At 38.2% G+C, this 26,432-nt stretch overlaps 1 protein-coding gene across 3 annotated transcripts in view; it reads right to left on the minus strand.

The window, feature by feature from the left end:
* Positions 1 to 234: 234 nt before the first annotated feature.
* COL4A1 (collagen type IV alpha 1 chain) overlaps positions 235 to 26,432 on the minus strand; it is a 119,775-nt gene continuing 93,577 nt past the window's right edge. The window contains exons 35-52 of one of the 3 annotated variants that reach the window (XM_068180139.1): positions 24,277 to 24,375; positions 24,097 to 24,186; positions 23,109 to 23,248; positions 22,115 to 22,241; positions 21,931 to 22,011; positions 20,978 to 21,076; positions 20,426 to 20,476; positions 18,336 to 18,521; positions 17,561 to 17,694; positions 14,154 to 14,226; positions 13,488 to 13,559; positions 12,021 to 12,149; positions 10,532 to 10,630; positions 10,171 to 10,383; positions 9,249 to 9,426; positions 6,273 to 6,387; positions 4,821 to 4,993; positions 235 to 3,188 (exon numbers count right to left, since the gene is read on the minus strand). In XM_068180139.1, the coding sequence (XP_068036240.1) occupies positions 3,107 to 3,188; positions 4,821 to 4,993; positions 6,273 to 6,387; positions 9,249 to 9,426; positions 10,171 to 10,383; positions 10,532 to 10,630; positions 12,021 to 12,149; positions 13,488 to 13,559; positions 14,154 to 14,226; positions 17,561 to 17,694; positions 18,336 to 18,521; positions 20,426 to 20,476; positions 20,978 to 21,076; positions 21,931 to 22,011; positions 22,115 to 22,241; positions 23,109 to 23,248; positions 24,097 to 24,186; positions 24,277 to 24,375 (2,141 nt within the window). In that variant the 3' untranslated portion in view covers positions 235 to 3,106. Of the gene's footprint in view, positions 3,189 to 4,820; positions 4,994 to 6,272; positions 6,388 to 9,248; positions 9,427 to 10,170; positions 10,384 to 10,531; positions 10,631 to 12,020; positions 12,150 to 13,487; positions 13,560 to 14,153; positions 14,227 to 17,560; positions 17,695 to 18,335; positions 18,522 to 20,425; positions 20,477 to 20,977; positions 21,077 to 21,930; positions 22,012 to 22,110; positions 22,242 to 23,108; positions 23,249 to 24,096; positions 24,187 to 24,276; positions 24,376 to 26,432 lie in introns of all 3 variants that reach the window. The other 2 variants (XM_068180140.1, XM_068180141.1) reach the window with 2 other exon arrangements.

A 26,432-nucleotide genomic window follows, 5' to 3' on the forward strand; every position in this document is an offset into this window, starting at 1 on the left:
ATTATATTATTATTTTGCAGTATGTATCAATTTTTTTTTTAATTGAAAACTGATCCATTCCTATTTCAAAAGGAAAATTGCTGGTTACTATAACGTGTCAAAGTAGAGATGAAGACATTGGAAAATTGTCATATATTCTATAGGGTCATGTTAGCAGATTAGAGACCAAGGTATTTGTTAGTATAAAGCTGTCCGTCTCAGTGCTACCACAAAGAGAGCAAGGGCACCACCTGCTGTTTTAGAAATGTATTTATTTGGAACATGACAGCGACTCTTCAAGTACTGCACTCAAAAATTTTCTCCTGAAATTGAAGCTTCTGCAAGATGATTTGAATAACTGATGAGTTAGCAGTTGCCTGTTCACAAGATGAACTTTATTGTAGCCACAACACTGGCCATAAATGCCTGAATATGGGGTACTTGAGAGGTTTTTGAAAGTAAGGCTGTGTTTCACATGGGCTCTTCCTCACCCAGGGTATCAAAATCTAGCATTCACACATTTACAGGAGATCTGACTGATATTCAGTAAGCACCAAAAAGTTTAGTGACTGATTTAAGAGGAAATAGCATCTTTAGCATGAGAATGGTTTAAGTCATTATATGAGCTGGAGGTTATGGAATAAATAATTACTATTAGATAAGGAAGACATCAAACTACAGTTCAAGCAGTTTTCAAAAATTTTCAAAGGACCTTGTTTCCAAATGCTCCCAATTGAGAAGACAAGGGTTCATACACACCAAGCTGATTTAAACATACATGAAGAACTTTATAAACCAAACTGTCTGGCAGTTCTAAGACAATTTGACCATAGCAAATTAAATCCCTAGCTGACCAGGAGATAAAATGTAGAGTGTGAGCAGCAGTTTGGATGCTCTGAGTCAGTGAAGACTCAATTTTTGAATAATTTTCCTAGATACCACCAGATATCTTATAGTCTTATACCACCTTATAGTCTTCTCCTCTTCTTCTGGATATCAAGTGTCCTTGGGAAAACCCTGCATGAGGCTGCTCAGGCATAATCAGACTGTTTTATTTTATAGAGTAGAAAAGAACTTTTATGAGGACTTATAAATAATCTTATAAATAAGATTATCAAGTGTCAGAACTTCATTGAGAGTTAAGAATCATTGCTAAATGAAATAGCCAGTTTCTATGCAGGAGCCTTCATCTATTTGGTCAGAGAATGTCCTGAAGGATTTTAAGTGAAAGCCAAGTTCAAAACAGCAGCAGCAGCCGCAGTGTCTTCACAAATTTTGGAAAACCACATGAAACTTTAGCAAATTATGTGCTTTTGCCATGGAAAACAATAGCATGGCCCATTTCCTCTTCAACCAGAGCCAAGATTCACCTTGCCCACTTAAAAGCAAAGTTATACGAGATATTTTAATTTTTATCCTGTATAATTCAGTTCTGTTTGTACATGAAAAATTCAAAGGAAAAGTGAAAATTGTGCATCATTTGATTGATTCCCATGAGCTGAGATGAAGTTAGCAGATTTTTGTAATGTGTTCATATCAAATAATTTCAGTGATAAGTTTATCATGTTTCATCTATCAGTTTCAGTTCTTAGAAGATAACAACAGAGGTGTCAGTACAGTGCCCTGTTTCCCCCTTTAGAAGATGCTTTGTACATCTGCAAGATGTGCAAAACAAAAATCATCTATGATTGCATCAAGCTTGTGCATTTATTGGTGACTTATTAAAATTTAATTAATTGCTGTAAATGAATGCTAATAACAAATTAGTAAAAACTTCTTCCTTTCTTCAAGTTTTTTTTTTTTTACACAAATAGTTTTATTACAAACTTGAATTTTTAAGAAATACACATGTAAGAAATTACACAAAGGCCTTGGCATTTGCAAAAATCTTTTGGTATTTGCATGGTAATAGTCCATAAAACATTTTTGGACACAGACGTGCTCAAACAATGGTATCATTGCATAGAAATTCTTTAGAAATATTTCTGAGGCCACTTTGAAGAATTTTTTTGGCACAATATTAACAAAATTAAGGCCTTATACTTTTAAAAATCAAGTCATTCAGTGTGTGAGTAGTGTTTAAAACCCTGAAAAATATTAAATACAGAATAAAGACTATAAGCTTAAAGCAGGATTTACTATTATAAACACAAATAGCTATTAACCTGGGTTCAGTCTCTGCAACTTCAGCATTGAAATGGCTATGTAAAATGAACATTTCACATCATATTTTGGCATTTAACACCTAATTCATGACACTCAAAAGAAGAAAAATTTTGTAAGCTTCTTTTTGAAATTATAAACTCAGACCTTGATTTGCCTAATGGTTGATATCTATATAAATTACTAAAATATTTATATATATATTTTTTCTTGATCATTGCTGGATCATTCTTTATTCCACAGGAAAGTTTGTTCTACTGCACAAAGAAGCTGCATAGTACCAACACAGCAGAAACACTTACATGCCTATTTGTGAAGCCAATTTGGCAATGTCTTCCAAATGTAGACCCATTAATACTGACAGCACTAAAGGCTACAAACAGAAGCAAAAGTTTACAGGATGGCACTCTATGTTGTGAAAAGATGGTTACATGTTGCTTAACCACAGTCTGTAATCCCAAATCACTTTTTTACATTAGTATTTCTTTGTACAAGAACAATAAGTACATACCCAAGAGTCTGGGATTTTAAGACACTTAGATAACAGCAACAAACTTATCTGGGGAAGAAAAATGAATCTAAATATATAATACAAGAATGAGAAAGGGGGGTCAAACAGTATAAGGCAGAACTGCATACCTCCTAGCACCTTTGCATTTTTTTTTCTGGATAAATGCTGACTTTTTATTCTATCAGTGCATTGCATTTATATAAAAATACATATATTTTGATCAAAAGTGCCATTTGGCATGTCAACATTTGAAGCTTATCTTTGTTGTCTCTTTTCTTCTTTAGCAAGGACAGGGCCAGTAAAGCAGTGTGTGTTAGTTATGCAAGTTCCTAAAAGGCACTTTACTGTTTTCATATTGGACAACAATGAGGTACATATGATATATGTCTAGGCTTCATTGCTGTTAAACAAATAGCACCATATTGTGTGAAATTAGTTGAAATTCAAAAGTCATTATGTTCTTCTCATACAGACTTGACAACGGCTAACATTTGAGCGTAGATCCCCGGCTTTCAAGGTTGAGGGAGTCGGTTTCCTATGGAAAAGAAAAAAATTAAAAGACCCATTAACAATTTTCAGGTTCATAACTGACAACACCAGCTTGCAATGCAAGTCTCCCTTCCAGTCTCTGCTGAATCAAGAAGGTGTTCCTAAGTTCTCCAGTGTGTAATCACTTCCAAGTTTGGTCACAACCTATCATAAGATTAGTTTTACACATCACACACTTACTGAAGAATTCAGTTCTTTCACGAGGTGTAACACTTCCTTAACCTAGAACATTGTCTGTTAAAGCAGCAGTTTGAAAACAATCTAGAATTTGGGTAATAAAATAAAACTGGGCAAAGAAGCTGAAATTTGACTGTTTATGAGTTTCTGCTAACTCTTGTGACTTTAAAGACAAATTGAAAGCTGGCAAAGGAAATTACATGATGTCATATAGAAACAAAAACCAAAGTCTTTAGTCTCTAACCTGTCATAAGGAATCACTCCTAGCAACTAGAAATAAATAATTTTCAGACAAAGGTGTGCTTGCATTTAATGCTTTTCATTAAAAAAGATTATGATTTTACAGGAAATTAAGGAGTATTTGTGATTTCTGTTAGCAGGGCAGGTCCCCGATCTGAGATTATTTTATTAATCTGAGGCATAGTTTGCGGCCAGAAAAGCGTGTGAAGTTGAGAGGTCTCTGGGTAAGACTCGAGGAATGGAAACAACTGTAGTGCTCACTCTAAATTTTCTTCTGACCAGCAACCCTCTTTCCTAGGGTTCCAGGGTTTACCCCAGTGGTGGGGTGGTTGTGGTAGTAGTTTTTCCGGTTGATGAGATTATCACAGCCCCAGCAACACTCAGTCTCAGTGCTCAATTTTTCTACCTACTCCATTGATAGCTATCTGATAAACAAAGAGTGAAAACTGGCTAAACAACCTGTTTCATTCTGAGACAGGCAAGGCAGCATTCACAGATCTAGAAGACATGAAAAGATGAAGGGTAGGTAAGAGGAGCAGCAATCAGGACTGGGGTGGAAGAGTGTGATTACCTGCACTCCAGAGGAACGTCTGCTGACCAGTTAAGCTATGCAGACATGGGAACTGACCTATATGCTAACATATTAGTAACATTCATATAGAGCAAATTAGCCTGTGTTGAAAAATACTCAGGTGCAGGAGACCAGAACAAAGCCTGTTACCACCAGCTGCATTTTACTCAAAAATGCTTCCTCTAACATTAGGGAAAGGTAAATTGTTCAACTCACTTAGTTTAACACCTGTACAAATTGCAAGTAGTTGTATTATATGTTAATGTCCATTTACAGGAAATGTTATGTTCTAATCTAATTTATATCAGTATGTCAGCCTACCCCAGTTACCACTTGGTGAATACAAAAAGAAACATAGTGGAATTGTGAACATTGTTAGATTATTCTGAAAAGCAAAATACATGGTACAAATGACACATTGCAAACACTAACTGATGATACATTCATTAATTCCCCTGGAAGCTGCTTATTTTTTTTATTTCTGTTACAAAAATAATTAACTGCATAAATTAACTGTGCTGGTGGACAGTCAATACCCAAACCCATATTACATTCAAAAAAAATACTTCTTTTATTCAGTGATAAGGCTCAACTGAGTCTCAAAGAGTGATAAATAAATCACAAACTTACCTGAACATCTCATTCCTTTCTATAGTGGCAAGCCAGAAGCTGTAAGCATTTGCATAGTAATTGCAGGTGCCCCGGCCATGGCATTCAATGAAGGGAGCGCTGCGGAACTCCTCTAGGCAGGAACCAGGGGATGCCAGGGCCTGGCCAGAGCCCTCCGCACCAGCACTGGTGTGCTAGGAAAAGGCAAAAGCATTGGTCAGAGAGGGACTCTTTATCTCTTCTGCTACAACTTCAATGGACTCTCTCACACAAATATTTCTTCACACTTCTCTCCCTGTCCTCTGTTCTGTCCATCTGCTCTGTTTTGTTGCTCAGCTCAAGGAAGAACAAGAAGGCGGAGTTGAAGACTCCAGAGATGGCATTGGGTTCTCTCACTCAACAGCAGCATGACACATAAGCAATATCAGCTTCAGGGGCAGCAGTATGCACAGAAATCCTTCAGGAGTGTGGCATCCCGGGGTTGGGTTTAGATTAGGGGTTCTGATATATGTTAGTTAGCCGGTTCCGTGTACTCCTTTGTACACCCCTGTTCCCCCTGCGGTGGTCTGCTCCAGGTCAATTACCATTGGAGCTTCCCTCGTCGCTCCAGTAACCACCCCCCGTTCCTTCCTGAAACCTCCCTGTCGGTTACCCCATCCCCGCAACCCCGTTCACCCCGGAGCCCCGTGTCTGCCCCTGTCGTGTCCCCGTTGGTTACCCCAGTCCACGTCACTCCCTCGTAGCCTGCCCCCATTGGGCGAGGGGGGCTTTCGCCTCCCTTGGCCCGCCCCCTATAAAACCCCATTCCTTCCTTTGTTCGGGGCCATTTTGCCCACGCGTCGCTGGGGAGCAGCAGCGCTTCTCCGTCGCAGCTCCACGCAACAATAAAGCCCTCCAGCCGACCACGCAGACAGAGTGGACAATTCCTTCCCTCTTTGCCTCATCCCTCACGCCCAGCAGCAGAACACAGCCAGCCCACCCCGGTGCGCGGAACGCAGAAGCACCCGGAAGAAAGCAGCGGCCCCGGCTCCTGCTGAGAAGCAGCACCATTCCAGGCTCTCTGGAGCTGCGCAGGGCCGGGGGAAAAGAATGCAACACCGCAACAAGGAGAGGCAGCAGGACTCAAGTTATCTCTATGTAAGCAACATGCCAGGGCTAGCTCTTGGCCCAGGAGGCATAAGGTCTGGTATGGTTTTTATCTGTATAGCTAACTCCATTCCCATCCCACATCACAGTGGCCTCTCTCCCACTGCCAAGTGCTAACAGCTCTGGATCCAGCTGTGTCTCAGACCATGCCCAAGCCTTGCCTGGGAAAATGATCAGATTCTTTCTGAAGTCACTACAAAGGATGGAGTCACTACAAAAGGTGCCCTCCTAAAACCTGAAGGGACAGAGTCAGATACTAAATTTCCAAAGATCAAAACCCTGAAACAAATGCTTTCCTCAGCTCAGAGTATGTCTCAGTGCACTTACCATAACAAAGGAGTAACCTATCCAAAGTGAACTCCAGCCTTCTGGACACGGTGGTATTTGAATTGTTTGACTGTGAACAGCTATTACCATAGCAGGAGCTTCACACACAGAGCATCTACAAGGACCAAGACATGAATGAGCTGTGTGCACTTAAGGATTAATAGTTCTTTATTCAGAAGCTACTTTCTTTATGAAATCTTGAAATAGAAAAAGTTGTCACATTCAAAACCAAAGGAAAATCACAATGTTTCATTTAGAAAAACAGCCAACTGGTGCTTTTTTCTTTTTTGTTAATTTCTAATTTGTTTTGTAAACTTCTAATTTCTCCCTTACCAAGAGAGAGTTCAACTATTAAGTCTGATTCCTATTAAGCTTTCCAATGAGAAAAGAACAACAGACCTCTTATCTGAATATTTACATGTATTTTTCTTTTTCTAGTCCTGTTTGTACTGAAGTTTCTAAAAGCGCTCAATGTCATGAACATGGGGGCAAATATCCAAACACTGTATCTCAGCAAGTATCACTTAAAAGTGGTCTACTGTGATCAGAAACAAGTAACAGCAATTCGTCATCCTAAACTTAGCTCTGACTTCCAGAGAAAAAGCCATCTCTGGTAAATGTCTTACAAAGGCAATCACTGCTAATCTAATCTAATGCAGATCCTTTCCCATGCATTTTCCTTGAAAGTGTTTTTTATTTACATTTGTGGTCTGTTTCTCCAGTAAGAGATTTCCAGCAAAGTAACTTGCACAATAAACTTCAAAGCAATTCTCCAGAAAGGCATGCAGCACCAGGTCTTTTACTTTAGATAAATTCCTCATGTCTCTGAACTGCTAGGTTACTGAATAATCCAATGACCAATCACGCCTTCATAGAGTCATAAAAAAACCCATGAGCTGGGCTGGAATTTTAATACGGGGGCTAGTAATAAGGAATTGTGTAGATATAATCAGTTTTTTCTTGTACAACTCTTCAACTGGCTGATGCAGTTAGCAATTATGGAAATTATTCAAAACTAAACAGTCTGATTCCTGTTATCAGAGCAGGGAAAAGAATGAAGTGCAAAATGGATTAAGTTGGATTCTGGAAAATGCAGAGAAGCAATGGCATTCAGAATGAAAGCCTTCTATTTCTGCCTTGTGAAGACTGCTTTCATACCTACTGCCTTCATCTTTAGTGCAGAGGCAAGAGTTATTTTAAGAAACACATCAATGAAAGAGTAAGTTAAAAGAAGGAATGTAAAGTTGCCTCTATTCTTGGAGGTTTGCTTTGCTTCAAGAGATTTCTGGTATTTCAGTAGAAGGCGTTACAGGAAAAGAAGTCCTATGATTCAAGGCATCAAGTGACACTTCTACACATTTCCTACATTTGGACAGGAAAAACTGTTGATTTAAAAGCAGCAACTAATAAAATAAATTGAAAGAAGAGTCTTCCAGATTCTTTGCTAGTTTTCTAAAATGAATATTACAACCATTTCACTTGTTGCTATGACTAAAAGGAGAAAAACACATAAGCATACATGCACACACACACACATGTACATACATGTACACACTTACGCGTTTTTATGGTGCAAAAGCTAATCCGTAGGCATAAGATAAGGCAAAGGGTTGGTTAGTACCTCCTTCAGCAAGAGTTTCAAACGTGACTGTTAAAGGCTATTTTGGGTGCATGATATGGGATGGCATAAAAGGAATATGAATTTCAGAGGTTGGCAATTTGAATTTTTTCTGAAAGTCAAGCCCCTTCCATTCACATGCAACGAACAACCAAAAATTTAAGACCAACAAAAGCTATAGTCTCTCCTGAGAATCTTGTCCTCAATCTGCCCATTCATTTTCAAAATGTGCCAACTTCTTTGGTACTAAACCAAAAGTAAGAATACAGAGTACAACTGCAGATATAAGATGGATTCCACTATGCAAAATAAACATCAAATATTTTGCAGTAGAGCCATATAGCTTTTCAAACATCCAGGATATCCAGAATACAACCTACTGCTGATTTGGATTGTCTTTTCTCTTGGATGCACTTGAGAAATCATTACCAGCAATCCCCACTCCCATTCATTAAACATGGCTGGAAGAGGGACCAACAAGAGCTGATACAGATTAGAAGCAATGACAGAAAGGACAGTATAATCTAATGATAATCTAATGATTATCTAATGATTATCTATTATTATAATCTAATGATAGTCTAATGATTTATCACTTAAACTGTAAGTCAAAGATTCCCTTGTCAGATTCATATCTAATGGTGGGGCAGTTTGCCACACTTTTGCTCACAACTCTGCCTTCAACACTGGACATATTATGCCAGAAGAGGTTTTCTAGTGGTCTTAAATTTTCAAATGGACCAAAAGTTCAACATGATGCATTGATGCACTGATGCACTGATATAAGCACCATTCCTTATGCTAGCTGCAAATCTGGAATTATTAAAAAAATTAGATGATTGATTTTGCAATTGTTTCCTTTAATTCAGACAATAATGGCTATATTCAAGCAGAATGTCTAAAACAATGGAAGAAGCCTGACAGTCTACTGTATGATAAAAATGCTACCATTTTCAAACAAAAGGAAACTGAGCCCTAAAAAGCTTCTAGCTATGGCTAGTCAAAAACCAGAAGTGTTTTGGACAAGAATTGTGAAAAAATGCAAATCTTTTTCTCCTTCAAAGTACATCACAGCTTTTGCAAGACAACATTTCAAAGTAAATCTTTTCGTTTCAATTATACTCAAAATAGGCTATTCTATTTGTTTGGGTTTCCCCCAAAATGGATTTATTTTTGATCAAAGTCTAAACACAAAACATGCACACTTTGAAACATTTCATCAAAAGAATTCAAAATTTAAATTGAAAGGCAGGAAATAAAAATATACAGATTAAAAACCTTGTCCAGAAAAATAAAGTACCCTGCACTTTTTCCACAGGTTTTTTCACTTTATAAATACAGCAGAACTGAAACCATACCTGCTGATGAATGGTCTGATATTGTCACCAGTGATAGGAGCCATATTCATTGGCATGGGCTCAGGAGTAGACAGCCAGTAGGAGTAGTCGTTCCTTGATGCAAAATTACAGACGTTGTTGATATTGCAGAATAAGAAAGGCATGGTACTAAATTTACGAAGACAGCTTCCTGCTGTGCCTGAAATGTCAAGTGAAAGGTTATTTCTTAACAGTTTTGTTAAACCACTGCCAACTGCCTAACAATTATTTCCAGAAGCAGCTAAAAAAGGCAGAGAACACTTGCTGTGGATGGCCCAGTTTTCTCAGAGGAAGTGAATTCTCTTAGCTTCATGAGGAATGAACAGGACAAGGAAAGGAGTAGCCTAGTCTTGCCTGTAAAATTACAGAATACATTAGCTTGGAATAGACCTCTAGAAATCATCTATCCTACTGCCCTGCCAGTTAGATCTGGTTTCTTGGGTCCAGATTTAGTTGAGTTTTGAGGATCTCTAAAGACAAGATATTCAACCATCTCTCTGTTCCAATGGTTGACTATTAGCATGATAAAAGAGCTTTTAATTATGTTTCACTAAAATGTGTCTCATACTTGTGGTCCATTGCTACTTCTGTCACTGAGACCCTCTGAGAAGGGACTCCATAGTCCACATCCTTCCTCTAGACAGCTGTAGACTGCAATAAAGGCCCCCCCATAAATATCTGTTAATGCTGAGCAAACCCAGTTCCATCTGACTGTCCAGACCCCATGAGCCATCTCAGTAACTAGGTGTTGTATTCACTGTGGTATAGCAACATCTTCCTGTTCTGGGATGCCTAGGTCTGAGCCAGAGCAATAACACAGATTTGCTTAATGCAGTTCTACAAATGAGAGCAGCATTTGGTTTGTTATGAATTCTAACTGAATTCTAATTTGGTCTCTGCTTACCCAGATCTTGGCCATGTGCTCTTTCATTGCCTTGTACATAAAGCAAGGAGTAGCCGTGGTAAATCAGCCTTGTTCCAAACGGACACGATGGTTCTTCAATGGTTTGACTGTGTCTGGTAACAAGGAAGCCATGAGCCACAGATGGTGCCCCAGGTGGGCCCATAGCCCCGGGCAAGCCATCAGGGCCAGGTGGACCAGGAAATCCTCTGGGCCCTACAATACAGAGAGGCTCATTTTATTTCTGCAGAGAGCAGTACTCTCCCTACATAACTAAAGAAGTGAAATTAGATACATTCACACCTAATACCATATGTTATTTTTCCATGAAGGAATCAAGTCTTTGAAGAATGCAGGGACTTACCTGGGGGACCAAAAGGACCAGCTTCTCCTTTCTGCCCAGGTTGACCATCAAACCCTGGACTACCAGGTGGTCCAGGTACACCTGAAGGTCCTGTCACCCCTGTTGAAAAACAAGCAATAATTATTACTGGATATTATGTCATGTTCATTCTGACTTTTTGGTGTTAATACAGCATAGCATAGGTATGCCCCAGCATAAATTAAACTCATGCAGATTCAGTGAATACAGTCCCATACCTAGAGCACATATGAGGGTTACTGCAGGCAAAGTGATTCTATAGTAGAGAGAAAGGAGAAGTAAGGAGAGAGCGTGCTTCTAAAATAACTAGCATTTGCCAGGAATATGAAAAGGAATCTCTTCTCTCTCTGCTTATCATATGACAATCAAAAATAGACCGTAAAAAAGTAGGGTCATGAACAGTGGGAAAATGGGTATTCTCTTAGCTTCTTCCCAATTCAGACATATTTTATGTATTCCCTTTATCAGTTTTTAGGGATGCTATGAATCCTACATAAACTCAGCAAATCTGACTTCAGGAAAAGGAAGTTAATACCATCAGCACTATAGCAACATTTCTGTGACTCATCAGAAGCTTTACCCACTCAAAGCTTTCCTTTCCCTGATCACCCAAAAAGAAATATAGTGTTGATGTACTGAATTGACTACTAGCAATAGAGCAATGGATTCTGCACAAACAAACCCATGCTGTGTTCAATCCCTGAGACTGTTTCACAGCTATTTCATAACAGACAGCAATTGCAGAGTTGCATCCCACCTTCAAGAGAAACCTTTCATATCTACTATATTAACAAGGAAGAAGATATGAATTATTCTCCACTGTAATTCCCTATCAACTCAACATAAGTAATTTAGGAAAAAAAGCTTTCCCTTAGAATCTTAACACTCCTGAGCTCCCATTCTCCATGTTCCATCATTCTGAAGGATGTGTCCTTGTGCTAGTATTTCATTTTTCCTACCACTTGCTCCTTTCTCTTACTTGCTAGTGTGTTTTATTTTTGCAGTTCACCTACTCTTTATAAAAATTGCAATATCGCGACTAAAAGAAGAAATCCAGCACCACGGAACAAGCTTCCTCAGGAAGCACTTTTCATTCCAGGATCAAGTGTTTTTCCTGATGCTTTCTTCTCCCAGAGACACACAGTAATTAAGTTTGGATTCAAGACTAATGACAGAAGACACCCTAACAAATACATTTTGTGGAAAGGATAAGGAGAGTGTTGCAAGTCCTTCTGCCTACTGCTGATTTCACATACTGATGTGATGCCTGCAGAGAGCCTACAAAAAAATCACCAGGAAGGCATCTGTTTTGGATGAGCTTCAAAAAGGAGCTTCTTTAACACTGACACAATTTAAGCGGCTTACAAAAATTGGACAATATCATACCAAAAATCTTGCAGTATCTAGCCTACCTTTGGAATATTTTACATTACAAAAAATGTGTTTCTACTGGAAAATTAGAAACTCTTACCTTGTTGTCCTTTGGGACCTGGAAGTCCTGGGAATCCCTTGAGACCAACTGGTCCTACAGGTCCAGGTAATCCAGGATCCCCTTTAACAAGCTGAAAAGGACCTGGTGGGCCTGGTGGGCCTTGTAAACCTGTGGAAATCAACCAAGAAAAACAGCACGTATTTAGTATTGCACAAAAAAAAAAAGAAAAGGGCAAAAAAAATGTTACCTTGTATTGCCATTTATCCACTCAGAGACTGGAACCTCTCACAGACAGTCACAAGATATTAACAGGTCCTAGACTTTACATGTGAATGAAACTGCAAAGCTTCCCAAACGGAAGCCTATCTGTGCTGGTATCTCCAGCCAAACAGACTTCTCATGGACTGAAATAGTTGTCCAGACCTTAGGCTGCATGGAGTTGTCTCAGCAAGTTTGCAAATCGCCCCAAGCTGAGTAGTGTAGTCAGTATGCTGAATGGAAGGGATGCCATCCAGAGGCACCCTGCCATGCGTGACAAGTGGGCCAATGGGAACCTCATGAAGTTCAACAAGTCCAAGGCCAAGTGCAAGGTCTTACACATGGGCCAGAGCAATCCACAATATCAGTTCAGAGTGGGGGATGAATGGATTGCAAGCAGCCCTGCAGAGAAGGACTTGGGAAACACAAGCAGATGAAAAACAGGATGAGTCAGCAATGTCTGCTTGCAGCCCAGAAAGCCAATACAAGGCTACATGAAAAGAAGTGTGGCCAGTAATGCTCCTCCTCTGCTCTCTTCTCATAAGAGCCCACCTGGAATATTATATGCAGCTCTGGGTCCCCTGTACAAGAAGGGCATGTACCTGTTAGAGCAGGTCCAGAGCAGGGCCATGAAAATGATCAGAGGGGTGGCAGAGATCTTCTATGAAGACAGGTTGAGAGAGTTGGGCTTGTTCAGCCTGGAGAATAGAAGGCCCAGGGAAGACCTTACTGTGGCCTTCCAGTATATAAAAGGGGTTTACAAGAAAGACTGAGAGAGATTTTTTAGCAGGGTCTGGAGTGACAGGACAAGGGGCAACAGTGTGAAAGAAAGAAGTGTTTACAGCAAGAGTGTAAATTTAGATTGGACTTAAGGAGGACAATTTTTACTGTGAGGGTGGTGAGGCACTGGAAAAGAGGTTTCCCAGAGAGGCTACAGAAGCTCTATCCCTGGAAGCATTCAAAGCCATGTTGGATGGGGCCCTGAGCAACCTGGTCTAGTGAAAGATGTGCCTGCCCATGGCAGACAGGTTGAAACTAGATGATTTTTAAGATCCCTTCAAACCAAACCATCCCGCGATTCTAATCTGACCATTCAGAGGCTGATACATGATACCTGGTTTCATATTATGAGTTTTTACACAGAATAAAAGAGTGATGGCATTATAGCCACAAATAACAACAAATTAATCAAAAATAGCCATTTTACCAAAAAAATCTGGGGAAAAAAAGCACAAGTCTTCATTATACCTTTAGATCCAGGAAGACCTTGGTCACCTCGCTCACCCTTAAGGCCTGGGAAGCCAGGAGTTCCTTTTGGACCTGAAGTCAAAGGAAATATTTACATGAAAATTCAGTAATTTTTTGATTTAGAAGGATATGTGTGGAATAATCACGTATGACCCCATGATCTCTTATTCTCTTCTTATTACTTCTCCTCAAAGTTCTCTTACTTTAATAATATCATTCTCTAGTTTAAAAGCATTACGTTTTTTTCTATTAATAACTGTATTTTTTATACACCTGGTGTTTTCATGTACATGATGGTGACACTAGCAGGAACATATTCAACAAGAGAGACATACAGAGCTCACTTCCTCCCATATAGCTATAAAATTTACTAATTCTCAAGAAAATCTCAAAGATTCTTGACTGGTAGCATCTAACTATCGATTTTACATCCATCTTTTAAAGGAAGTGCACATTTAATATTTGCAATGAAGAATAGGCAAGAGACAAAAAAATCTTAAGAAAAATCTCAATGCTTTTGTAGGTTTTTAGACACAGCTTTTAGTGTCCTGTTCAGTAATTATTAACATAGAGTCAACATTCTTTGGGCATTTCTTTTGAGAGAGGAAGGATATGAAAGAGACATTTTTGCATACTTTTCAGGAGTATGTTAAGTTTTCTCCTCACCTGGAGCACCTGGAACTCCTGGAGGTCCAAGATCACCCTTTGGACCGATATCTCCTGGCAAACCAGGACTACCCTGCATAAAAGAAAATGTGAAATATAGTCATCCTACATTATTATGATCTAACTCTCAAATAGGCTGTGTATTACTGGAAACCTATGAAAAAAATAATATGAGAAATCCATTAAACTTAATAAATGGCCATTCTCTCCCCTGATTAGCTGAGAAGCTTCTCCTACAGGAACAGAAGTAACACTTTGCTCTTTCTAAACTATTTTTTGCCTCACAAAGATACCAGACCAGAATGAGGTCCTACTAGCACTGCAGCCAGTAAAAAGGTTCTCAACCATAGACCATATTATTATGAAAAACATCTGTAAGCACAGATCTCAGGAGATACTCATTTCAGTGCAGTCCCAGCAGGAGGCTGCTAGTTAGATAATTAAATGGGGTAATTCTAGCAGACTTGAAAACTTCTACATTCACACATGGGATGAAATTAAATATGCTCAAAAATTTATAATTCTCTGAAGATTTTTACTTTTTAACAGGGCTAAAACACTCAAGGACTTAAAACACTTAAAACACAATGGGAACTCCTCCTTCTGCCTTCACCATTCTAAACTGTAGCTCTGAAATTAATGGTAGCATATTCACTGTAGCCTCACTTCAAGGAAAACCAAGGCCCTTTTTCAAAAGACACTGTAAATAGTTAGTCATTCAAATGGCTGCCAATTTCCTTTTCTTCTTTTGTCTGTTGCAGATCATGTGCAAAAAGCTTGTAAGTATAGTTTAGAGTTTCTCTCTGGCTGACTTGGTATGATGGTGATAGTTCCCTATATAATAAAACATGGAACGCAGGTGGAGGAAAGAAATTAAATCCCTTTGCTAAGCAACTACCAACCAGAAGCTGGAGATGTGAATTGAACACCCAGTGAAAAATAACACCAACAGTAGAAGTCATCTTATCATATTTGCAGAGCAATAGAATAGGCACACAGGAGTGATTTTTCATTCAGTGCAAGTTAGATGTTTATATTAAGGTGAGCAGAACAACAAATGTCTAATTCTTGTCACTGATTATAAAGGGAGAAGAGATGACTAGTTCAAAAATGGATGCCAGTTAAACTTCTAAAGACTCCAAAGTTAAACAGAAGAAATGCTACTCTCAAGAGTGCTAAGGAAGGCATGAATGAAGAAAGATTCCCTGGTTTCCTACAGTCACACAGTCACAGTATAGAGGCTTGTTTAAAGAAATGGCCGTCTCTATGTACCATAATACGTGAACTCTGAAGCCCAAAACAGGAGGGCTAACTTTCATTCAGATGGCACTTATGAATTCATCACACTAAAAGAGAGGGGGCTTATATATATATATTAGGTTATAATTATAAAAAACATTTATAAGAGGAGTTTATTAGAAGCTTTCCATCAAAATATATTTCCCATAAAAGTATGCATTTCCTAAACTTTTCTTTCTCATCAGATACAGCCTGGTAAACAACTTTTTTGGATCTGTTCCAAACAGAACAAAACTATTTCAGGAAAATGTTTCTTCTCCCATTTCAACACTAAAATGAACAGGAAAAAACCCATGAGATTTGCATTTCACAGTCTGATCTCTGCATTTACTTTTTTTGGATACAATTTTTGGACAGGTTGTGTCACTCATGTTGCAACAAAATCTCCATTCTGATATAGGTAACCATGTACATGGAGACCTGTATGAGCAATTGAGCCATAATCAGAGCAGGAGCCTGTGACACTGGAGACATTAGAAATTCATCTTAGTATGTATCACCAGAGGAAGCTTAATATTTAATATCACTCTCACTGCAGCAGTTCACACTGAGTTAAAAACCCACTACTATGAATTATGGCTCAAGGATAGTGAAACATTTTTTCTGATTGAAGGCATGGAATTAAAACCCTTAGGCATTTCCCATTCTTTCTCAGCAAACAGTCTCAGAATCAACCAGTGAAAAGCCTTACAATTTCCTGGGATATAGAAATTTAGCTCTCTGCAAAAGTAGTGCAAATTATTAAACTAGGGAAAATATACTGGAGTGTTATGCTGGAATTTACTATCTTCAAAGCTGGTATGGTATGGTACAGTATGGTATCAAATATAAAAAGGTGTGAACATGGAAGCAAATCCTTCATGTCTCTGTGAAGTGACTCCTGGATGCAGAAGAAGATGCACTAGATCTTTGCATTATCAACAATAAAGTGGACCTTTAAAGTCCTGCATTTCATATCAGGACCGTATTCCTGAGTCTTTCTTCCTTTTGTACACTAGGACTTTTCTCATCCTTTTTTCCATAAATATTATTTTTATTGTTATTCTTGTCCTTTTTTAATACAATCATTAAGATTGGAAAATACCTCTAAGATCATCAAATCCAACCATTAACCCAGTACCACCACGTTCACCACTAAGCCAAACACCTCATGAGTTATATCCACACATTTAACACTTCCAGGGACGGTGACTCCACCACTTCCCTGGGCAGCTCGTTCTAATGCCTGACCACCCTTTCAGCGAAGAAATTTTTCCTAATATCCAATCTAAAGCTAGCCTGGCATAACCTGAGGCCATTTCTTCTTGCCCTCTCATTTGTTATTTGGGAGAAGAGACCGACCCCCATTTGGCTACAACTTCCTTTCAGGGACTTGTGGAGAGTGATAAGGTCCTCTCTGAGCCTCCTTCTACTCTGGGCTAAATGCTCTCCATTCCCAGCGTAGTAAGAAATAAGGAATGAAAAGTTTAAAAATAGAGCATATTTTTCAGAGTAGAAAAAGGGATCATACACCCTGAGAGAAAGAATACAGAAGACAAACTATTCTGGATGAGTGTCCTATTCTACATCATTCTCACTGAGAAGTGACTATTTTAGGCCAGGGAAAGTGAATAATATATGACAAAAATGTATTAATAGTATTGCCTGTTTGTAGTTCTAAATCAGCAGCAATATTTCATCACTGACAGTATTGAAACTGCACTTTATTTGAGAACCTTCATAACAAAAGCAAACAGTTTAGGTATTTTCAGAAGGCAATTTATCATGAAGTATGCAACCTTTAAAATTAACTACTAATGCATTTACCAGATTTATAGATGTGCTTCAGCCATCCCGTGCTGTTAAAACACTGTAAATTATATTTTGGGTGTTGTATGTTACCATTCACTATCTATAAATTTCTAATAAGTTCATTCGCTCACTGGGGCAGCCTTTCCAAGGAGAGCACTGAAATGCTTTCAAACTGACTTTACATCATCAGCAGCGAGTCCAAAGGCACTTTGAACATAAAATATCATTGTTTTGAACAAGAAACTGTTTGATTAATATATCCATTAATTACAAAAACAAGCTTTCAGCAAATCCGGAGTGTACTGAAAGTAACTTACTGGCAGTCCTTGGAAACCCGGATCACCTTTCATTCCTGGACCCCCAGGAGTCCCTGGCCAGCCATTGCTCCCTTGCTCTCCTTTGGCCCCTTTCAGACCTGGAGGTCCTGGTGGCCCTGTTGGACCTGGTAGACCTAAAAACCAGAAGAAAAGAGTATTTAGTAGCAAAATTGGCTTACAGCAGTATCTGATGGAGGACAAACAGCGCCTACAGACGGACAGAACCAAAATAATTGTTGTAACATTTCAAGAAAAGAGGTAGGAGAATCTGTTGCAGGGAGACTTCTCATCCAATCAACTCTCAGCCTATAGCTGATAGAGGCAGTTTTCCACATGTGCAGAACAAGCAGATAGTCCATCCTCAAGCATAAACATGCTAAAGATACTTTGTAGCTCTGCTCCACTCTCCTCCTTAGCCTCTAGCACAGACCACTGCCATGGAAAGGCCAAGCTGGGTCATTTTTAAATACATTAACCTCCAGGACACAGGAACATACAGCTCCGGATGCCTCAAAACAGTAAATAAAGTCCATAGGGAAACATGGAAATGGAAGGCAACCTTCTCAACACTAGAAAAATTTCTGGACAAAGTCAACTGCTTGAGGACATAAAAACAGCCTGTTCTAGGACATACTGCCAAAACTGCCTATGAACAAAGGCTTTTCTCTGACCTGGAAGAAGAGGAGAAATGAAGATAGGCAATATTGATTGTATTATTAATTAATTAATTAGGCGAGCCTCAATGAACAGCAATACTTTAATACTAAAGAATTACCTGGAAGACCAGGTTGGCCTTGGGGTCCTCTGTCTCCTTTAGGGCCTTCAATTGCACTTCCTGGTAGCCCAGGAAGACCTTGGCTCCCTTTAGGGCCTGGTGGACCTGCATATCCTGGTTCCCCTTTCAGGCCTGGAATCCCCGGACTTCCTGGAGATCCTGGAAAACCCACTTCGCCTTTTGCACCTAAGATTTGAAACAACCACAGAACATGATTAGAGAGAAAATCACAATCACTGAAACCTTCTGCCATATTATCCACTCATAGTAAGCTTTATTCTTTCTGAAACACTGACCTTAACTTTATACATTTCTATAAAAATGCAAAACTTCAGGAAAACGGTATGATTCTTCACATTATGATATAAAATATGCGGAAAGTAGTTTGACTGACATACCTTTTCTTATCTAAACTCATCACTGGGCTATTTTTAGTCTTAAAATAGGTTAACATTCAGCATCCCTCTACCACTCCTTACACAAAGATTATAAAGCCCCCAAACCCTTACTCCACAGCAATTATTATTGTCATAGTCAAGTAATGGATGCTGTGCTTGACTAAGCACAAAAGGTCTTGCTCCTGGAGAAAAATGGAATACTTTTTTACTAAGATCTAGATTTAGACCCATTGTACTTACTTTCAGGCTTGTACAAATAGTTAACAATTGCAATTTAATCTAGTTTTAGACTGAGCAAAGGAATATAGAGTAACTGGTATAAGTACAATAATAAAAAAAACCAAAATGTATAGAGAACACTATCCCTGGCTCTCCACTTGAGCAGAACAAGGGTTTTAAATCTTGGACTTGTTTCTTTGGAACTACCAAAGAAATACCTTTATAACACAAATTATTTAAGTGGAATATGTATTTACTCTAAACTCAGATATTTTTAAATGAGCTGAGCTGACAAAATGAGAGATGGGGAAGGTGAGAGAAGTGCTCTCATAATCTAGTGCTTTACATGCCTACCGAGCTATGATTAGAAAATTTGCTAAATTTATTTAGTTCTCTAACATTAGGGCTTTCACAGTAGTTAACGACTGTTAATTAGTCTAAGACGGTAAATAAAAGATATTCTGAAATTCTGGTTTATCACTTTGGATTGTCCAGACAAGTTTCCTGTATTAGTAGAATGAATGAGTGAATTAGGGCATTGATATTTAAAGCTATGTAAGTTCTTCAAAATCTGCCATGTCATGTTAATTTCATGGATGGACTAGTTGAATTGTTTGTGTTTTCCACAATGGAAAATTGTACATGGTTAAAATTGGAAATTCCCCCATTATACACAATTTTCCTTATCAACAGCAGTTTGACATTTCTTCACTACTGTATCTATTGCAGCCTAGTGTCTAGGATATACTTAGTCCATAAAATGGAGCATGGTGCATTACAAACACCTTGAACAAGCACTGACTCCAGCCAATCAAACCATTCTCACAGCACAGTGTAGTGACACACTTTTCAAAGAACATAAGGGGACTTGAATTGTCATAGTCATGCAGCTGTACCCAAGCTATAAAGTCCTGAGCCCCAGTAATAAAAATTTTCAGTGAGCTCTCAGCAGGACTCTGCTATCTTTTACATCTCTGCACCATGCTCCTGTACATAGCTTTTACATGCTCTATTGAGATATAGTAAATAACTATTTTAGCAATTAATACATCTGGGCTGCAAAACAGATTCAGGCAAAAAAATTACTACAGTATTCTGGTCACAAAACCACTGCCTATAGCTGTCTGGTGCACAGAGCCTCACTAAATTTTGATTCTTGCAAAATTAGTAGGAAAACAGAAATACTGGGAGTCAAAAGCACAGCACACAAATACGGGAGTTATTTATATTACCTCACCACACCACAGCTTGCAGTGAATTCCACACTATGAATAATTACCTATTTTAGGGTATATCTAACTCCAAGATGTTGCCACTGTAACAGAAATCAGTATTTGAACCTCTCAGAGCTTCTGCCTGCTCTGAGAAGGCATAGGATGCAAAAGAATGAAGTAGAAAGTATGTCTGCATTACAGAATTACGGTTATAGTATGTTGGGAAGGAAGTTTATAATTGTTTAAGTAAGTGTTTTACCTTTATCTCCCTTTGCACCGGGAAATCCTGGAAGTCCCCTACCTGGAAGACCTGCAGTACAGATACAGCAAAAAATGAGAAGGTGGGAAAGTACTTATGTTTAACCTGTAATGAATAAAACTCTATTATGCAAATACAAACTCCAAATGAATGGCTTATGCAAAAGTTCTTCAGGGCAGAGGCTGTTTTTGTTATGTACTGGTATTGTATTTAGCACAATAGGTCCTGTATGACTGAAAACTCTACCCAAAGAAAAGGCAAGGCTGCTCCACTATTTCACAGCTGAGTTTCAGGCTGAAATTAATGCCAAAAGACAATTCTTTAAAGTATTACCAGCCTTTGGGAAAGAAATTCTTTCAATATTACATTGATTAAACACAGTTGCTCATTTAAATGATCACACTGCAATGCTGGATGATCGCAAGACAGCAATATTGACTTTATTTTCTAAGATTTCATCCAAAACCAGTACACACCTCTATCAGCTACTCTAGTGTAGCCTGTGTCTGTGCATTTTCATACCATGGAAACTGAAGATAAGAGTCACAGTACCTTGTTCACCCTTTGCACCAGCTGCACCTGGAATCCCATCATAACCTGGTTCACCCTTCTGACCAACGGCACCAGCAGGACCCGGAACACCAGGTTCACCTGAAAAATCATTGGCATTTTCATTTGAACTATGATGGTTTTTTTCCTCTCATGAAAAACTTTACTTTTTTTTGCTCCCACAGAGACCAAGCAGATGTTGCATGATGCCTTCAGTGTGACTTTTCACTGAGTTTACTTCTGAATTAAATCAGTCTGAGACAGGGCTCAAGTATTAAAGATTTTGACACAGCTAATTATAATGAATCTCAGTGAGTTTAGAATGCAGGACCTCTAGCAAAGACTTGTGAACAGCACAGTCCATTGTCCTGTAAGATGATGTGCCCTGCAGCCAAAAAACTGAGAACAGAAGACTCCAAGATCAAAAATGTTCATAACAGCAATGGATTCACTCTCTTCCATACTTATTTCCTTTCTAACAGCAGTGAAATGATGATAATGTGGTGATTCAGGTTTGAGCATAAAGATCAACTGAATTGTTTTGAAATTAACTCAGAAACAACAGAAGTAATGGCTGTAACAACAACTGGTCTTGTGGAAGGTGGTAAAACCAATTCCTCTAACAGTGCAAAAGAAATACGAGCCCCCCACTACACTGACTCATATTTATCTAGGAAATATGTCAATATTGTCAAGCAATGTCTTTTTTGCTTATGAAATGAAAAAATGCACTGAAATATCTGAGCAAAATTAATGTAGAATGCAAACGATTTTGTTTTATCCACTGCCTGGAGACAATATTTTAAGTGTCATTTGGTTGTTTATATATATATAAAATAATAATAACAATAAAATATAACAATAAATATAACAATAAAAAATATATATGTATATGTATATATATATGTGTATATATATATATATATATTTTTTTTTTTTTTTTTTTTTTTTTTTACCTGGTTCTCCTTTTAAACCTGGAATCCCACTTAAGCCAGGAAGTCCTTTTTCACCCTTTTCTCCATGGCGGCCAGGGCTTCCTAAAGAAAGGAAGAAAAACGTGTTTCCATGTGGGATATTTGCTATAATTTTTACTTTAATTTTTCACTGCAGTTTCTGTTTTGTAAAAGCATAAACACTTGCCTGGAAATCCTGCCATGCCAGGGGATCCTTTGGGACCTGGGGCACCCGGCATTCCAGGAATTCCTGCACTACCCTTTTCACCCTTATCTCCAGAAACACCTGGACTACCCGTTCTTCCTGGTTCTCCCTAGAAGAAGCAGCACACATAAAATCCAGACGTTAATTCAGAAACAGTTTTTTCTGTATGTAGTGGTAGATGTCACCCCTCTCATCCATCTGAATTTAAAGAATTCCATTGTTTTTCCACTCCTGCACAATGCAATTTAGGATTAAATTTGGTGTTAAATTCCACTGTCAGGGTTTTTTAACTAATCTAGCAATTGCTTAATACCTACATATGAAAATGAGCAGTCTTCTGTGCATTTTTAGGATGGTTGTACAAAGTCTTTTCAAAATCAGCATTTTAACTTATTACACTTCATCATCTTAAAATAAGTCTTTTTTTGAGTCCTCAGTAAGCTTGCTACCAGATTAGCAGGTATTATTTTTACCATTTTTACTTATAAATTCATTATAACTCTTATTGTACAGCTAAGAAAAGGAATATAAAACAAATGAGAATCCTATTAGATACTACTAGAGATTAAATTAAACTTTACAGACAGTGTTAATAAAGTTCACATTTCGGTAGTATCTGAGTCCTGTACAGCATCTTTGTAAAAGTCCAGTAACATTATTTTAGTGTGATTATTTTCCCTGTTCCTAAAATACCCTTTTCACATTGTTGACTTATTATTTTTTAAAGTTCTTCCCCTTTCCTACATTTCTAGCATTGTGAAGTAGACAATTTTGAGCAGAGATAATAAACAAGAACACTGGAGATATTGGTTCCATCAAACAGAATGCACCTAAACCTGAATATATGCACACCTTTCAAGTTTTTCATAAGGCAGTTAAATTAGCATAATAGAAAACACAACAAAACAGCTTAAAGGCCAACAGCATCTTTTCAAGTGCTTGGTAGAGATAATCAAATCTTTAGGGGTATAAATACCTTCTCACCAGGAGCCCCTGGAAAGCCAATTCCAGGAAAACCTGGTGCTCCTTTGTCTCCTTTTTCACCTTTTTGCCCAGGGAACCCTGGTGTGCCTGGCGAACCTGGTACTCCAGGAAGACCCTTTTCTCCAGGTGTTCCTAGTAAAGGGGAGGGAAAAATGGGTGCATCAGAACCAATGGTACCCTAGTAGTGTTGACAGTGATGTTTCAGTGTTGCTTTAGCTATTCAGAACTATAAAAGTAAGAACATTTTCTTTTGAGATTCACTCTCTAAATGGAACTTTTTATGGGATGATCAACTCTACTCATAGAAGACAGTCATAATCTTGGATTCAGAGTAAATAAAGATTTTGCTAAAAATATGAACTGAATAAAACTTTATTTTTATTTGAATAATTTCTAATAGCACTACAGTGACAAAGTGACTCTTCTACTGCATATGTTTTCTGTCTTTTTTTACCATTTCAGACTTTCACGTTTAATTTCCTAAAGATGCTAGACACAAGGCCATCCCAATGGAGACAAAGTTCCATGTAGAGTTATAGATTCTTCTCCATTTTATTCTTTACCAATTCCTTCCACAACAACATTATTCCCAGACCCCTACAGTTCATAATTGACACTCAGTACACAGCAACTCATCAAACCTTTTAGAATGGAGAAAATACACAAGAAGTTTAATGCAGTTCACAGAATATCAGAGACAGACTAACAGGCAACACTCAAAAAACTGCCTGCCTGAAACAAATACAGAAAACCTAAAGATCTGGCTAAAGGATTTGCACATAGAAACTTAGGAAATCATCCTATTATTTGTATATCACAATAGGATCGAAAAGAAATGTCCCAAAAGCCTAACATTCAGTCACTGCAAACAGTGCAATCGTTTAGTAGATCTACACCAACAAATATTCCATAGAGTTGTCTTATAATGTTCTATATTAACTTGAGGGAAAAAATAAGAAGAAATTCCTAGCAATCAGTACCTGGCAGACCCATTTCACCAACCGATCCTTTTTGTCCTGGAACTCCTGGATCCCCTGGGTACCCTGGGGGGCCTTGATCACCTTTTGGTCCTATGGACAACAGAGAAATTAAGAATCCCATCATTAAAAAGGTTTAAAATACCTGACAAACACTCTTTCTGCTGTTAGCTTCAGACATACCTGGCTGTCCTGGAGTACCGGGTTCACCATCTCTCCCTGGAATTCCTGGTTCTCCATAATCGCCACGTAGCCCTTTTTCTCCTGCTGCTCCATGGTCCCCTGGACACCAAAAAGAAAAACACAGTGAGATCAGTTTTATTACAATTTACTATAATTACATATAATAATCCTTCTAGTTCATTTTTGATCACGGCTGCTTCTCTCTGCTGAACAAGAAAATGGCTGAATAAAACACAACTTTCCAATCATTAAACCAGTACTGAGAAAAGGCTGAAAGCTATTGCAATTTTATGGGTGTCTGTGCAAATTACAAAGCAAGTTATATCTATAAAAGAAATTGGAAAGAATGTGTGTTTGAGTTAGATTAATGAGTTATTTGAAAAGTGGCCGACAGATGTTAACAGAAATTATTGATTTGACTGTTCACCTCTCTAAAGGCACATGTGAACAACTAGTAAACAGTCAGAAATTTGCTGTTTTCCCTGTTCTATTTAATGTTAAAGCACCTTCAGAAGGCTTGATCTCTTACTGACTAGTGTGCCTCTTCAACTTTATGTCCATGTCTAGTGGTCATAAACAATTCTGTTAGTGTTGCATAGAGCTGAAGGACAACAGTGACTAAAGATAAGTCACTGAATGTTTTTAAGTAAGCAGCTTTTAATAAAAACATTTCAAGATGTCCAAACTCAATTTTTTTTCATTAAGCATCACTGATATTATGCCATAAAAATTCAGTGTCTTCTCTGCACAGTTTGTATTTTGGAAGCTTCTAAAAGCATTACCATGATATTCATGTCTAGAGGAATGAAGGCAGCCAAAAGATCAGCAAAGTTATGGAGTATAAATAAATTATTTTTCTCTGCTGGTACTAAGTATCTTTTGGTTGGAGAGGATGAGATAAGAGCAGAAATTTGCAGGCTGGGATCTGTTTGGAACTGACTCTTCCAGGCTGTGTGAGCCAGGCCAATCTGTAGATGACATGCAGTCAGGAAAAGGTAGAGCATAGAAGTTTGCAAGCATGCATTGTTAGTGCTGGAGAGATTAGTAAATTAGAAACCAAAGAAATTAACCATTTGAATTCCTCAGCAAAGGTTTCTTCATTTGCATGTAACAAGTGTGCCTAATTTAGATTTCTAGAAACAAAATAAAATCAATCATCCTACATGTCAATAGTAGATAAGGAAATAGTAAAAACAACCTATGTGGTTTTAAGACTCTACATACCACTGTACATATCAAGATCAGAAACAAATGAGAAAAAATAATCTAGATGAGATCTTTATAGGCTGGGATCTTCATTAAAAGTATTCTCAGAAGCTGCAACTCAGCTGAAGGGCACATGTACTCCTCACTTGCTGACACCCTCCCCTGCAGTCCCTGGCTGCCCAAGCTGCAAGGCACTACTTACCCACATGCCCAGGTTTTTCTGAGACCCAACCAGAACACGTGAGCCCAGATCTCCTTCTGACAATTAGCCAGGACATGGAGATAAGAGGTAGCTAAGACTGGGATACTCTCCTGTTTCCACAGTTCAAATACAACATAGTATAGTTATTAGTGATTCACTGTCAAACTGGAAAGGAATCTGCCCTAGAACACACTGATGAAATGTACAGATGACACTCAAAAGGAAATGCTCAAAAAGAGGACAGTATTAGACTACAGAAGGATTTTGAAGAGTTGGAGTGAAGCTCCATCATCACAGTGAAAATCAAAAAGTGTAATGCACCTCATGTGCGATAGAAGTCAAAAACACACATACAAAATAAAAAATATATTACACAGGCAGTAGTCCAGAACTAAGGGACTAAGAATTATAGCTAATCACAAACTCAGTCAACTATTGTTTCAAGAAAGGGAAATTTCATTCTAGCCAGGCCTGAATTGAAGTACTTTGCTTATTTCAGCAATATGCACTCTTACAAGGATGCAGCCAAACTAGGGAGAAATCAGAAAGTGTAAATAGAACGATAATTGTTTCAGAAAACATGATACACTATTAAAGCCTGAAGGACTTGGTTGAGGGAAATTAAAGACCACAAGATCTCAGTGGCTCCCTTCTAAGCTCAACACCTCCATTTTAACAAAAAAAGTTACCATTTATTAAAAACTCTTATGTTTTTTAATAAAAAGTAATTTATAGTAAGAAGAACAAA

Source organism: Anomalospiza imberbis, chromosome 2 (genome assembly GCF_031753505.1).
Source record: "Anomalospiza imberbis isolate Cuckoo-Finch-1a 21T00152 chromosome 2, ASM3175350v1, whole genome shotgun sequence".
Classification (NCBI taxonomy): Eukaryota; Metazoa; Chordata; class Aves; order Passeriformes; family Viduidae; genus Anomalospiza; species Anomalospiza imberbis.